The sequence below is a fragment of the Eleginops maclovinus genome, chromosome 3, assembly GCF_036324505.1.
Source record: "Eleginops maclovinus isolate JMC-PN-2008 ecotype Puerto Natales chromosome 3, JC_Emac_rtc_rv5, whole genome shotgun sequence".
In the NCBI taxonomy this organism is placed as follows: domain Eukaryota; kingdom Metazoa; phylum Chordata; class Actinopteri; order Perciformes; family Eleginopidae; genus Eleginops; species Eleginops maclovinus.
Genome location: NC_086351.1, coordinates 14972261 through 14987052, shown reverse-complemented (window position 1 = coordinate 14987052; position 14792 = coordinate 14972261). Strand labels below are relative to the sequence as shown.

At 38.9% G+C, this 14792-nt stretch overlaps 1 protein-coding gene across 12 annotated transcripts in view; it reads left to right on the top strand.

Moving 5' to 3' along the window:
* Positions 1-14792, top strand: part of LOC134862465 (focal adhesion kinase 1-like) — a 57579-nt gene that overhangs the window by 28938 nt on the left and 13849 nt on the right. For 11 of the 12 annotated variants that reach the window (XM_063880420.1, XM_063880423.1, XM_063880418.1 and 8 more), the window contains 7 exons: positions 401-485; positions 605-705; positions 1487-1602; positions 1974-2074; positions 2917-3006; positions 3191-3395; positions 11125-11236. In XM_063880420.1, coding sequence (XP_063736490.1) covers positions 401-485; positions 605-705; positions 1487-1602; positions 1974-2074; positions 2917-3006; positions 3191-3395; positions 11125-11236 — 810 coding nt within the window. Of the gene's footprint in view, positions 1-400; positions 486-604; positions 706-1486; positions 1603-1973; positions 2075-2916; positions 3007-3190; positions 3396-11124; positions 11237-12381; positions 13465-14792 lie in introns of those variants that run through there. The other variant, XM_063880429.1, reaches the window with a different exon arrangement.

Here is a 14792-nt window from a genome sequence, read left to right as displayed (position 1 = left end):
TAGTAGTAGTTATATATATGTATATATGTATGTGCTTCTGACCTCATTATATGCTTGTGTGTTTAATTAATGCAGTCTCTTACTAACCTCTTTATCTTTGTTCTCTCACACCCTCCTGCAAAGTCACTTTGAAGCTAGACTTAAAAGAATAAACTGAGCTTGAACTCACGTTACAATAACTGCACATATACAGTGTAGTTGTAGAAAAAGAAAGTGATGGGATGGACTTTCCACTCATAAACCTTTAATGAATTACCTACACATCCCATTATTAGTTTTTATTAGATGATAAACAAACATATACTATGCTCAGTGTATTTTAATAGGCAGTGAATTTGCTGAGTAAAGCTGCTGCTGTTTAATGCTGATCCTTTTCTTCACTTGGATCTGTATCTTGCAGGAGAACCCGGCTCTGTCGGTGGCCGTGAAGACGTGTAAGAACTCAACGTCAGACAGCGTCAGGGAAAAGTTTCTCCAAGAAGCATGTAAGTTCCTCATGTGTGTTTCTCAAATGTTACCTGCTAACAATTATTCACTCTAGAATTTGCAGAATACTACAGAAAATCTTTCAGGCTGTTAATGAACTGAACTTGTCTCCTTGCAGTGACCATGCGTCAGTTTGACCACCCGCACATTGTGAAGCTGGTGGGAGTCATCACAGAGAATCCAGTCTGGATCATCATGGAGCTCTGCACACTGGGAGAGGTACGACACTATCAATTCCTATCAGGGTGTTCATTATCTGCTGGATTACATGGATGTGTGCAAGGGGTACAAGTATTATTGGAGTTATCGCAGAGATGTTTTGTACGAAATAGACCTCAAAAGGGTTTCTGGTGTTGACACATTTTCTCAGTATTTGTGAAAAAGAAAGAGAGAATTGATCAGGTCAATTTTGTGGTGTAATTGAGATTATAAAATAAACTGCTGCACAAAACCTTAACTTGTTTTTGAAATTAATTTATGTATAAAATGTGTCGGTAAGTTAAGATAGATGTCTTCTTGTATCATGAAACAACCGTATTTGGTTGTGGGAACTAAAATTAAGGGTAAAAATAAGGAGAAATTAGTCAAAAGAAAGTAAGCAAATGCATTTGCTATGGTTTGTATTTCTGTTTTCTTTCGTTGTGACATTAGTTTTCATAATAACACATTTTAAAGGCACATCTGAGCTTATGATGCTGCACAACACATTTGTTGGCAGCAGCAAACTGGTCATCTACAGTCAACTACGCCCACATGGACCACGTCACACAATCTGTTGTTGACATGAAAAATAATGTCCCCATTAATTTCTCTTGCATAGTTCCTCGTTATTCGAGCAATAGCACTGTTTGTTTTATATAACTGTTTGGTAACTGTTGTTATTCTTCCTTTCGTTCTGCCCCTCTATCTCAATTTCTTAATTGTGTCTCACTTACTGTATGTCCCTGTTTACTTGTTTTACTTTTCCTGATTTCTTTAACTCTGTCACCATCTTCCACAGTTACGGTCATTCCTCCAGGTGAGGAAGTACAGTCTGGACTTGGCCTCTCTCATATTATACTCATACCAGCTCAGCATGGCACTGGCATATCTGGAGAGCAAGCGCTTTGTCCACAGGTATGTATTAAAGTCTCATATAATATACCAGAACATTTTAAAATGGCACAGTTGCTTTTTAATTGAGCTTGATTCACCCTATAAGGAAACAATATTAGTGTATGGAACATAGATATTCCCCTTGAACCATAGTCCAGCATTGCAGCCTTATTGGATAATCACAATGAACAGTGTAGGTCCTGTTTGATAAAAGAGAGACAAATTGGGAAACAAATATTGTCAGCAACTCTAAGCTTGTGGTTTCCCAAATCTAAACAAATATATAATCATGGTGTTTCTCCAGAAGCCACAGGTGAGAAATGTCTGGTCATGTTAATAAATAAAATAAAAGTGTTCAGGATTCCCTCACATTTTTGTTCTATGCTCCTCAGGGACATCGCAGCACGGAATGTGTTGGTGTCTACAGTCGACTGTGTGAAACTTGGGGACTTTGGTTTGTCTCGATACATGGAAGATAGCTCTTATTATAAAGGTAAATATAACACCTTTAAAAAAGACACACAATTTCCTGATCATTTCTCACTTAAAGGTCCCATATTATGCAAAATGCACTTTTTGCTCTCTTTTATACCTGAATATGTGTCCCCTGTGTGTAAGGAGACTCACAAACTGTCAGAAAATACAGCCCTCTCTCTTTTCCTCCTTACCCTCATCCCTACAAACGAGCTGTTCCAGATTTGCTGCCGATATGACGTCATATCGGAAATGAACTCCTGGCAACGTCCCACCCAAGTGACACGTCCCAACCTATCGTCTGCAATATACAGTCGCAAGCTGAATCCCCTCCGCAGCACCTCTGTGTGTCTGTGTATTCTGCAGGATGTCTGCAGGAGGGGCTTAGAGTTGTTGTTTATATAATACATATAATGTCACTGTTCTAGTGGTGAACACTGAGAAGTGTTTCAGAAATAATGCTTGATGTGGTTTGGAACATAATATGGCGTTTAATCACGGCAATGTTTAGCTGAGTATCTCCAGCTTCAGGTCAGATCAGGTCAGATCAAATTTAAAGCGACAGTCACAGAATCAGCACTTTCGAAAACGGGGCTGAAACAGAGGGTTAGCGGACATGATAAAATGCATGATCTGCTTGGTATTTTGAGCAAAACACGTCAGAGATGTGTTTTTTAATATAGTTGAGACCTGTAATATATGCCATAAAAGAGCATAATAGGAGACCTTTAACCCTCTCCTCTTAACTGTCTTTGGTCCATCATGATCTTCGGAGAAAATCAGCATTATTATTCATTGGACTGACATGATTTGAGCTGATCATTAAAACATAACTCTGTCCTTCTGATTTCTGTTTTTTAGCGTCTAAAGGTAAACTACCTATTAAATGGATGGCTCCTGAATCCATCAACTTCAGACGATTTACCACAGCCAGTGACGTCTGGATGTTTGGTGAGTTAAATGTGTTGTTTTCTTGCTTTCTTCTTCGCCACTATGTCCGTTTCAATCAAGGTTTTTCAATTTAGAATTAAATGTATACTTTTTCACTCTCTATTCTCAGCTTTTTGCAGCATTTGGGAGCCAAGATGTGGCTCTCTCAGTCTCATAGTGACTGACTTTTTCTGTCTTTCCCTAGGTGTCTGTATGTGGGAGATCCTAATGTTCGGTATCAAGCCTTTCCAGGGTGTGAAGAACAACGATGTCATCGGCAGAATAGAGAACGGCGAGCGCCTGGCGATGCCCCCTCAGTGCCCTCCTACTCTGTACAGCTTGATGACAAAGTGTTGGTCGTATGATCCCAGCAAGAGGCCACGCTTCACTGAACTCAAAACACAACTGAGGTACTTAACGGAGTGTGGTGTGAGCGTGTGTGATTGTCTTTCAGTGTATCTTTGAGTGCAAACATATAGTGGTTTACTTTAAGTGTTTGTCTTTTAAGTGTGAGAAATGTGGGGTTCAGTGTCTTGCTCAAGGACACAAACCACTGATGCTCTTTCTCTTTTTACTCTTTTTTTCTTCTTTGACAGAAAGATAAATTATTATGTCAGAATATATATTTTACATCAGAGGAAGAAGCTTAATAGGCATTTTTTTGTCACTCTCAGTAAGTTGTAGGTCTAATGCATTGAGTTGAAGAAGCTTGAAATAGCACATAGAAATTGAAAAATGTATGTTTTACTAAGATAAGATAAGATGTACCTTTATTAATCCCCGTGGGGAAATTTGAGTGTTTAAGCAGCAACAGAGAAGAGGAAAAACAGTACAGGTTCACACAGGGTTATAAAACACAAATTTAAAATAAAAACAAAAAGATATATAGGCCTATATACAGATAAGTAACAACAGTATTGTAAAAAATATACACATGTATGTGTTCAGAAAGAGAGTGCAGGTCAAAGTTATTGTGCAAAAGTGCAAGTTTGCAGGTTTTATGTGCAGTCCGGATTATTGTCAGTGAGTCACATGGTTAACCCCTTGTTGTGCAGCCTGATGGTTACAGGCACAAAGGCGTTTCCCAGGCGCTTAGTGCTGTGCGGAGTAAGATAGCCTCCCCCATATCTACCCCTATAATGATTATTTTAGTTTCCGTTTCAAAACGTTACTATCAGCAAGTCTGATTTAGTTGGCATATTTGATCCTTCTGGATGTTAATCTATACTACTTTCTCAGTTGTAGTTAGGATAAAGGACTGTGCCACAGTTAATTACTTTTACCAGAAGAAGTGGTCGTTACACCTTCCTGACAGCAGGTGTCACTGTCTGTATTAGTCATATAATCTAACAAGATGAGTGGAAGTATTTTGCATTTACACATGCCACATACTATACTTTTGTCTTTCTCACCATTCTGATACAGTATGGTAGGCAGAAGGACGTAGATTTTATCCAGCTGGGGTCTCATTTACATATCTTCTTATTTTTTCATTGAAGAGGCAGACTGGATCATTTTATTGTCCTGGCTTTTTGTCTGCTCTGATTTAATCCAGTGTTATATACTACATTCATTTTAATCATCTTTACAAAATGACTTGAAGACAGTGGGGAACTCATTTCCTGTTTCAAAGCTATGTATGGTGGGAGCATTGCCACAGACCTTGTATTAATGTAGGGAGGCTATGGCTCAGTGGGATAGTGCGGTGGTATTCGGAGACCTGGGCAAGACACTTCAGCCCAAGTTTTTCCTCTGGGGATTGCCCGCAGTATTGAATGTGTGTAAGTCACTTTGGGTAAAAGCTTAATGTAAAAAATATAATGTAATGTCACTACAAACGAAATTCTACGCATAGAAAATTGTATATTATAATTTTCAACACATTTTAAGAATATTTTAAACTTGCAGATTATTATTTTTTTAAGTTTGCAAAGTGCTGAGCTTTAATTATATTCAATTTAAATCACTTTTTATCGTTTTCACCTTTAAGAGTGTTTGGCATTGTTTACATCCACACTGGATGAATAATCTATATTCTAGTATTCAAGTTAATTATACCCTACGTGGCTCATCACCCCCACTTTAACCTTGATGTCAGCTCTTTAACCTCAAAGTCATTACTGTTTCTTTTCAAATGGATTCAAAACAAAACTGTCCAAATACATAACATCCTGTTTGGGCTGATGACTGTATGGTTGGCATGGCAACAAAGATATGATGATGACAGAGATAGATTAAAAGAGTTATCTCGGTCACGCCTCATCCTTGTTAAATGATACATCACTGCCTTGTTACCATCTTTTCCCGGAGACAGATTTGGAAACAGAGAGATCTTATCCATCAGGAGACAATGAGCCGGCCACGCTTTCATCAGATAAGGCGGAGCTAGACAACACTTTACGCTTCTTTAAAACATTTTGCTGCGGTAGTCCCTGAGAAAGTCATCACTGTGATATTCCCCTTTTCAGTGGGGAAGAGTCCAACGTATTCATGAGTCATATTATGTCTTAAAAGAACTTGGCAAAACAGTTCACAATTTGTAACAGTTTTATTAATGTACTGAGGGTCGATGAGAACGGCGACTTTGAGAAATAAGGTAACATTGTGTGCCAGTTGCAGAGGAGAGAAACTCCATAAATCTGACATGTTTGATGATTTATATCTGCTGGTGTGGGGTTACAGTATGTGATACAATTATTGCTAATCACAGCATGCTGGCAGCCAAAAAAACACCCATAGCTCTCAGATCATAGTTTTCTCCCAGTACGCCTTCACAAATCAGGCCCACCAACATGTTGAGTATCACTACATTTCAGATGCGCTGCAGTGTTGTAATGCCTCTTCAGAATTTTGGCTCTCCTATGTGCAACAGATTTTAAATCTAACACCCTCCTTCTGACATCCCGTAAAACAATGAAGTTATGATCAATAGTTTCGCAGAATAAAGTAACAGCAAACATTAGACTTATGTAAGCTTAAAGTAGGAGTAGAGCTTTTCCCAGCCACCATGACTCAACAATTCATAATCATGAAGACATGAACAGACCTGCAGTATTTGGGAAGTGATCCTGAAGCTCTACAGTAGAAACAGCTGATGATGTATACTTCCAACACAGATCTTACATTAATTTCACAATAATTTACAGTACCATGCCTTGTCTTTTATATTACTCTAATGGAAACACTTCCCAAATTTGGATCAATAAAGTACTCATCTGTCTGTCTGTCTGTCTGTCTGTCTGTCTGTCTGTCTGTCTGTCTGTCTGTCTGTCTGTCTGTCTGTCTGTCTGTCTGTCTGTCTGTCTGTCTGTCTGTCTGTCTGTCTGTCTGTCTGTCTGTCTGTCTGTCTGCCCATCTGTCCATCCATCTACTTATTTAATTAACAGCAGCATATGAGCCTCAGCTGAGACACCAGTACACTACTTGGATTACATTTTGTACGCAGTTTGCTTGCTCTTTATATTTCTTCAAACACAACAGCGGCATTCCCGATGTTAGCTGCCTCTTTTTTTACCAGTTTGCCTTTATGATTTTTCTAACCATTAACTGCTGGCCAGTGTCAACCTATCCCATCCCCACACTCTGAGACAAAATTGACCAGATGGAAGTCAGTATTGTTTATGAAGCAGGGTATAGAACCGAAATCAAGAACCGAAATCAAGAACCAAAATCAAGAACCGAAAAAAAACAGGATCAAAAAGCAGAACCGGAATCAGAACCAGAATCGTTAAAATCCAAACGATGGATGTAACTAAACTAGTTGAAGGAGGAATACAACGCCAAGATGCTAATTCTGAGGCTTGCTCTCACATACATACTTAGATAAAACATGTTTCAGCCGCACAGCAAAATGCCTTAAAATCAATTCAACATGCACTTTTTCCCTCTTGTTCTCTTTCTCTCTAAAACTCAGAAACAGGAAAATAAGAGTGCACATTTCACTCCTGTGGTTTTTATGAGTTTGCTTAAAACCAGCGTGACCAACACCTTAAATTCCATCACAATTACACTGCCAATGTTCTCAATGTCAGCGGTCCTCTTTTACCCCCCATTTTAGTCTTCTTGCAATCTCTTTTTGTACTTTCAAACTGCAGTTTTTCTGCTCTTATCTTCTCATATTCTCTTCCACATTTTCATTGTGTCATCTTGATCTTACCCTTTTTTTAATTTGGGTTTCAAACAAGTACTGTCCCTGACATCATGGAGGTCTACTCATTAGTCCGACCAATGTACAGTTTGTGTGGTTACATGTTGTAATGTGCTTATAACCCAGTGCGGAAAAGTACACCTAACTGCATTTGAGTGCTTATCCGACAACATTTAGAACAATTATTTAATTTACTGTGATATATTGGCATGAAGAACTAGTGAGGAGCCCCCAATGTGCCTCATCCAGTGTCTTGGAAACCAAGTCAATATTGACCACGTTAAATGTGGTCGCTGGCTATTAATAGGGAAAAGTAGTGCCATATAAGGTTATACAGTTTGGTTTACTCTCGATCTGGCTGGCCTTTATATCATAATATCAATTATAGGTCTCTCTTGCCAAATATGAAGCTCTCAGCTACTACTACAGTTTTCCTAGAGTGTGTGTGTGTGTGTGTGTGTGTGTGTGTGTGTGTGTGTGTGTGTGTGTGTGTGTGTGTGTGTGTGTGTGTGTGTGTGTGTGTGTGTGTGTGTGTGTGTGTGTGTGTGTGTGTGTGTGTGTGTGTGTGTGTGTGTGTGTGTGTGTGTGTGTGTGTGTGTGTGTACACAGTGGGCAGCTGCCAGGAGCTACAGATTTACAAAGAACAGAGTGAGTAAGAAAAAATATAGTATATGAAAGGAGAACTACTGTAGCGTGCAGACTTTGTGTTCAGCTACAACAGAGCGTATTTGTGTCATCCTGCCAGGAGTTGCACATTTTACCCTTTTAGCGTTGCTGGGATCTTTTGTGGCTACTCTTCAGCAGCAACTCAGTGCTGAGTGCAGCTTTAGCGGTGACATTATTTCTCTGAAAGAGCTTGTCTGGATATACTCCAGAGCTATTGGGTCTGCTTGTTTTAAAGGTAAAGTACTGTCTCGTTTTATATTCTGCCTTTTTGTTTTATCAGGCTTCCTTAAAGTTGTGTTGTCAGTCTGTAGTCTGATCATTTGTCTATCTTTTCTATTTTTCTGCACACAACTTTGTGTACAAATGTGCTGCATTCACTGGATGCTGCTGCATCAATGGGTTCAATTCATAGCTTGACACAGATGTTTCTTTTCTTGCTGCAGTAGTGGGATAATAACATAAAAAGGGAATCCTTTATCCTCAAACAAAGTCAAGCAGCTCTGAAGACAGCTGCTTTGTTTGGGTCTACATACCTCTGTGAATTTTCCTTTTCTTTTTCTGACATGAATGTCATCAAATCTAAGTTCAGAACAACACTGACAGATGAACATTTGAAAGAATATATAAGAGTGAACTTAAGTGGGTATATTCCCGCCTACAGCTCTCTTGTTGGGTCCATGCAGTGCCAGGTATCTCACTAACTAAAGGTGCTTGACTGAATATGTAGGCTAGTGAATAAATGACTGAAATATGATTGTTTGTCATCAATAGTAGCGTATGTGATTGCAAAGGTGTGAGTTGAAAATGTGAAGAAATGCATGCACAAACAGATAAGTTCAACCTTTATATTTTTACAAAGTGTGGGAATTAGATGTCAGTGTTTTGTAAATGTTATGCAAAAATATGTGAGTTTAATAATATGTTTTATAGTTTGAACAGATAAAGAAATGTATATGCTGATGAGTTCAATTTTGGCTATGTTTTCACACAAACTGTGAGTATTAGAGGTCAGTGTTTTGTAAATGTTATGCAAAAACTATGTGAGTTTATCAGTGATAGCTGAAAAGATAAAGAAATGCATAGACATGCGTCCACATTGATGAGTTTAATTTGAGTTTTAATGTTCTTACACAAATGGTGAGTGTTGGATGGAGGTTTCGTAAATGCTTGTGCCAAACGAAACCTTATTCAGGTGATTTAGATACGTGTGAATAAATGTTACACATGATATAAAGCACAAGTAGCTCTCCGTCATTTTTATTCTCTAAAGGTAGCTCTCGCAGGGAAAAAGGTTGGAGACCCCTGGTTTAGATGATGTTGTACTGGGCAGCTCTCAGGTGAGAAGTGTGTGAGCGTGAAGCAGGGTGGTGCTGAAAAGTCCAAGTTGTCCTGTCAGCCCAGCCTGAGTAAATAATCTAAGCAGGCCTTGTTTTTCCATGTGTCAGTGTGGTGTAGGTGGGGGAAAGGCGCTGGTGTTGCCAGGTGATGTTTTTGTCGTCAAACAGATTAATGCATGATTCAATTTGCTGTTGAATTGTGATGCAATGTGGGCAGATTCAGTCATGACTGGTCGTCTGGATAAAAAAGGAGAACAGAGAGTATTACAATGTGGTTATGCTTTGAAAAATCTATTCCCCAGTAGTAAAGCTCTTTCTAAACATGTTTGAATGCAAACCGTGTGTTTTTTTTGTTGTTTTTTATTGTTTTAATTCATAGGATCAGGAGAGTTTAGCACTAAAGGCTGAATGCTGATCAAGAGAAAAAACGGAAATGTAAACCATAATAATAATAATGAAATAAACTAATATACATGTCTATAAATTATTCTGATATTATACTTTCTATCTGTTTTTTGTAGTTGTTTTAAGCCGGTCCGTGTTCAATGTGTTTTAACTGCTTAATAATTTAGAGGAAAACTGATATTCTTCTACAAATGTTTGTTGTGATGGAAAGAGGACCTGCCAGGAGACTGACTTTGACAGGTGCAAGGACACACACACACACACACACACACACACACACGGCAGGAGACAACAGAACAGGAGGGTAATGCTGTTACCAGAAATAGCTCTTGTTGAGGAAAGCAGAGTAGAAAGAGTGTGTGACTGTGTGCTGGATTTTTCCTCCAGTCAGTCTTCGGTTGTGTGGAACCAGCAGCAGCTCCTTCCTCTGGGAGTCTGGGTTTGGTTTAGCAGCACTTTTCCCAGGGAACAGGTCAGTAAGGATAATTTTAGCGGGTACATTCAGTGTGGTATCTTTGGTGACATAAGACATTAAAAATGTTGGGTTTGGTGCGTGGGACATTGCTTAAACTCTCATGTGCTTTAATTTATTCTTAAGCAATATTGCTCATAAATGTATTGATTTAGTTGCTGTAACAGAGACTTATTTGGTTGTAGGGTTAATCTTATTCTATTACTCTATTTGCTTAGTGATTCTCAGGAAATGTAATGGTAGTAAGTTACTTAGCAGCAAGACCTTTCATTCAAAAAAAGGAATCTGTTCCTCTTAAGATGTTGGTAGTTTCTGTTTTGATGCTCTGTACAAACAGTGGGAGGAATGCTCTTTATGCCTGAGTTTGGGTGTCAAAGCACAAAGTATTGAAGCTGATACTGTTAACGCTGTGTGTGTTTATGATGTTGGAGTCGGTGAGTTTTGATATTTCTAGGTGACAGAAAACTATTCAAGCTGACGGTTGAAATTTAAAACCAACCTTTTTTTATGTGTTTACATAGTCGTGTAGGATATACTGCAAAACTCTGCACCTCATATTTTCTAGTGGGGCAGGTAGTAGTTGGTCTGCTTGTTTCACTTAGTACATTTAGGTTTTTACACTTTTTCATTTAATAAGTGATAGGTATTTTCATCATCTGGCTGGTTCATGTAAGTCATTATCCACATTATACATGGCCTATTCTTAACATTTCATTTAAGATGATTTAATCCAGTCATTTTCACGGACTGGTTTAATGTTTGTTGTGTATAATGTTTTTCTATGTGTTTTTTTACTAACTGACTGCCTGCTTGTTATGTTGTCTGGTTTTTACGGCAAGCATTTACAATAAAGGTGGACAATAAAGATAAAATCTATTGCCGAAAATGCGGTACCATAACACTGTTTAAAATAACAACTACAAAATGTATTAATGCAAAATACTAAATGTTCATTTATGCTGTAGATTGTCACAGAAACACACATCTACTTATTTCTGTCAGTGCGCTTCTTTTATTTTCCAGTGCTAGTATAAATGAGTTGACACTAGCAAAAAAAAAAGATCCCATTACCGTTTTGTGTTTGATCATGTTGGGTTTTATCTCTTTTCCAGCACTATACTAGAGGAGGAGAAACTCCAGCAGAAGGAGAGGAGCAGGATGGAGATGAGGAGGCAGGTCACTGTATCTTGGGACTCCGGAGGGTCTGATGAAGCACCACCAAAAGTAAGGCACTTCCACACCAAATGTGTGTGTGTCTCTGTGTGTGTGTATGTTGGTATGAGTGCAACAGCTGTAGTAATAAATTGTCTGAGTATCTGTTGTTTGTCTGTTGGCAATGAGACACCCTGATCTTTGGGACCCAGGCTCTCTTTCGTTAGCCTCTCTGACATGCTTTCATGATGATTTGGTGATATTTTCTGTTGTCTGTTTTGCTCACACATGATAGTGATTGTTCACCATTTAATGTCAAGACATTGAAATTAATAATCTGGTAACTGTTTGATTTAATGAGTCCTTTAGTTTGAACATGCAAGGTTTCTGCAGAAGCCCTGGAATGGAGTCAGTTGTAAAGTAGGGTTTTCTTACTATGATTAAAAAAAAACGTGTCCTAGCTTTGAATTACGACTTTTCAAGGAGTGTTCGGTGCATGTAGTTCAAGTTCCAAATTATAGGGGAAATGCACTTTTAAATAAGCAAAAATGTGGTACCTTTGACTTTTTTGAGCTTTTTCGTGTTTTTGATAAATTGTATTTAAAAAAATGTAACTGAAAAGCTTGTGTTTAGACAGAATGTAGGCATTTCTCCTTATAAGGAAGACATATTAAATTTGTGTTATAATCATATAGCCCTAGATCATTTATCTTACTTTCAATGTGTAATGTTGCTCAGTTTCCTGAAAAAGAAAATGAAATTACTTCTCAAATCGTTCTCTCCTAATGCCCACCCCCCCACTGGCACCGTCCCAACTCACAGCTTGTTTCCCCAGCTGCTGGCTGCTTCACCCCCTCTTGCTGCTCCCCCCAATGCCCCTGCTGTTAGCATCTGCTAACTGCTACTCTTGGTCATAACTAAAGCCATATGTGTTGAACAGTAGGTTTTAGGTTGAGAGATGTGCTACTTTAATCATGCTGTTTTTTGTAAATGTTACATTTAGTTTAGTTTAATTAACAACAACATTATTAAATGCTTTGATTTGAGGGTACATTTTTTCCTTGTTTGTAAAACATTTTATGTTGTATGGCTTTGGTTACAGTCTTGGCTTCAGCTCTTCCCTATCTTTCTCACCTGTCTACTACATATCCCTATCTTCTATGATACCTTTTTTATTTCCTTGTGTTCGTCCTCTACCCTTGTCTCTCTGTTTGCAGCCCAGCCGTCGCCCCTCCCTGCAGCCCACCTTCAGTCTGGATTGTCTTTCTGCTCCTTCACCTCACCACCATTGCCATCAAAACCAGCGCTCTGCCTCACAGCTTTCCCTCTGCCTTGGAAACCCTCATCCTTCGTCTCCCTTCACCTCTTCTCACCTACCCGCTGCTCCGCTCTACTCATCTTCTCTGCGATTTCCCCATCACTTTCCCTCTCCTCCCAACCCTCAGCCTCAATCACATCCTCTTCAAAACTCCACTTTTTACAATCGCTCTTTCTCTCAGCACAACAATAAGTTTAATCCTGAATACAAACCTGGCTTACCCCTGCGATCTCATGCTAACTTCCACTTTCCACCTCACAACAGTTCAGAGAGCTGGTCCAATGGCAGCTGTCCCCACAAGAGCGATCCGTCTACTAACGGTCACCTGCTCTGTTCATCCCAGCCAAAGTCAAATATCTCCCATCCCTGGCTTTCCGCCCCACAACTCTCCCAATTGAGTCCTAACCTAAACGCTCTGCCCCGCAGCATGTCAAATATTTGTCCCCACACCATCCAAAACATCCAGCCAGAGTCAAATTCTAATCCTAAAACCCTAACTCTGCAGCGCAGCTTTCACCCCGGCAGCCAAACTAATCCCAGTACTCCATTACAAACTGACTGTGACCCCTCGCACCAACACCCTGCTGTGAAGTCCTTTGGGAGGCCCCCGCTCAGGCCCCTGCTCCTCTCTCCTACCCCTCTCACTCTTCCACGTACAGCGAGACCTTCTGCCTGCTCTCTGTCCTCCACCCACCACCATCCACCCAGTCAAATGCCAAGCCTCCCTGTAGCTACCAATACAGTTTTTTCAATCCCCTGCTCAGAAAGACACATGAAGGCAGGTGGTGTTCTGTTAAACTGAGCTAAAGCTGTTTTTCTGATTACTAAAACTAACTTGTGTCTTTATCAAAAAAGTTGCAACATTCAAGAGTGTAGCCCCTTTAATAAATATCCAAGGGGGAGAAATTCAAGATTCAAGGAATTGATTACAGACTGCTGATACATCATGTAAAATAAAAATTCCCTCTTTTTTTACCTGTAATCTATTTCAACATTACATTACATTTAGCTGATGCTTTCATCCAAAGGGACTTACAATAAGTGCATTCAACCATGAAGAAACAACCTTTTTTTAAGGTTACTTCTTTTCATCCTGTGATATTTTTCTTAACTAAGAATTCATGACAAATAAGCAACCTTTAAATTACAGAATAAAGACATTCTTGGGTATCCTTTATTAAAAAATATCATTATGTGAGTCACTGCATTCAGTCCCTTGACTTACCTTTCTACACAGTCTACACCTGAACTACACGTATTATGAGAAATGTTGCAACATTTTTTGTTGAACGAATCCACAAATGCAAACTCATTTTTGGATCATTAAGTATTACTGAGTGCAGTGGTTTTTAAAACAATGCTTGACAACACCAATAACTTTAAAATGAGCATGTTTTTGCATGACATGTGTTATTTATGTTGGACATGCTGCTGAATGTCCTCTGTCGTGATTGGATGTAGTTACAGATATTTGTGTCAGGCATTGTGTTGATGTGTCCTGGGATTATTGTATCCTATTTCTAGCCTGTTCAGGGTGCCCGACATAAATCCTAAATCCTGTGACTAACAGACAGACACCTCTTACACACATAGGACTTAGGTACAGTAGATCATGGGTAAGCCAGAAAACAAATATGCATATATTAATCAAAATACATTTTAACCTGCTTTTTAAATATAAATCAAACTGAATGATATAGAGCAAGGTCAAAAAAAATGTTAGCAACATTCTTTACACTAGGGGGAACCCAAAGTCTAGAACTAATGCTGCTATAATTCAACAACTTTTCCACTCCACAGGACCGGGTCTCAGCCCTGTTAGGAGGAAAGAGCTTTAACCATTTGATAAAATTCATACTACATTCTGTTTTGAATTAAGTCACATTGAAGTTTGTAATCATTTGTGATAGCTAGGACAAACAGTTACTATGAATACACACTAAGAGTTACCTGAAAGGTCTGTCTCTACCAGCCTGCTTATTCAGATCTGACTCTCTTCAGCATGACCTCTCTGTCGGTTCTGGCCAAGTAGTATTACACTTGAGTTTGTTTTGGTAGGTGACCCTTTTTTCGGAAGGAGCGTTTAGTCCTCCCAATGAGCTTTAACTTCACCCTATCTCCTGCATGGAAAGAATTATTACTTTCAATGCTTGTTAAGTTTTTAAAACTCACTTTCATGTTAACATATAAGGAAATACTGCAAAAATCAAATATATCACCGTCAGTGATGGATTATGACAAAAAATAGCTGGATAAAATAAGATGTTTCTTTAGTCAATGTTCTGTTTGGCCATTTGCTAAACGACATGT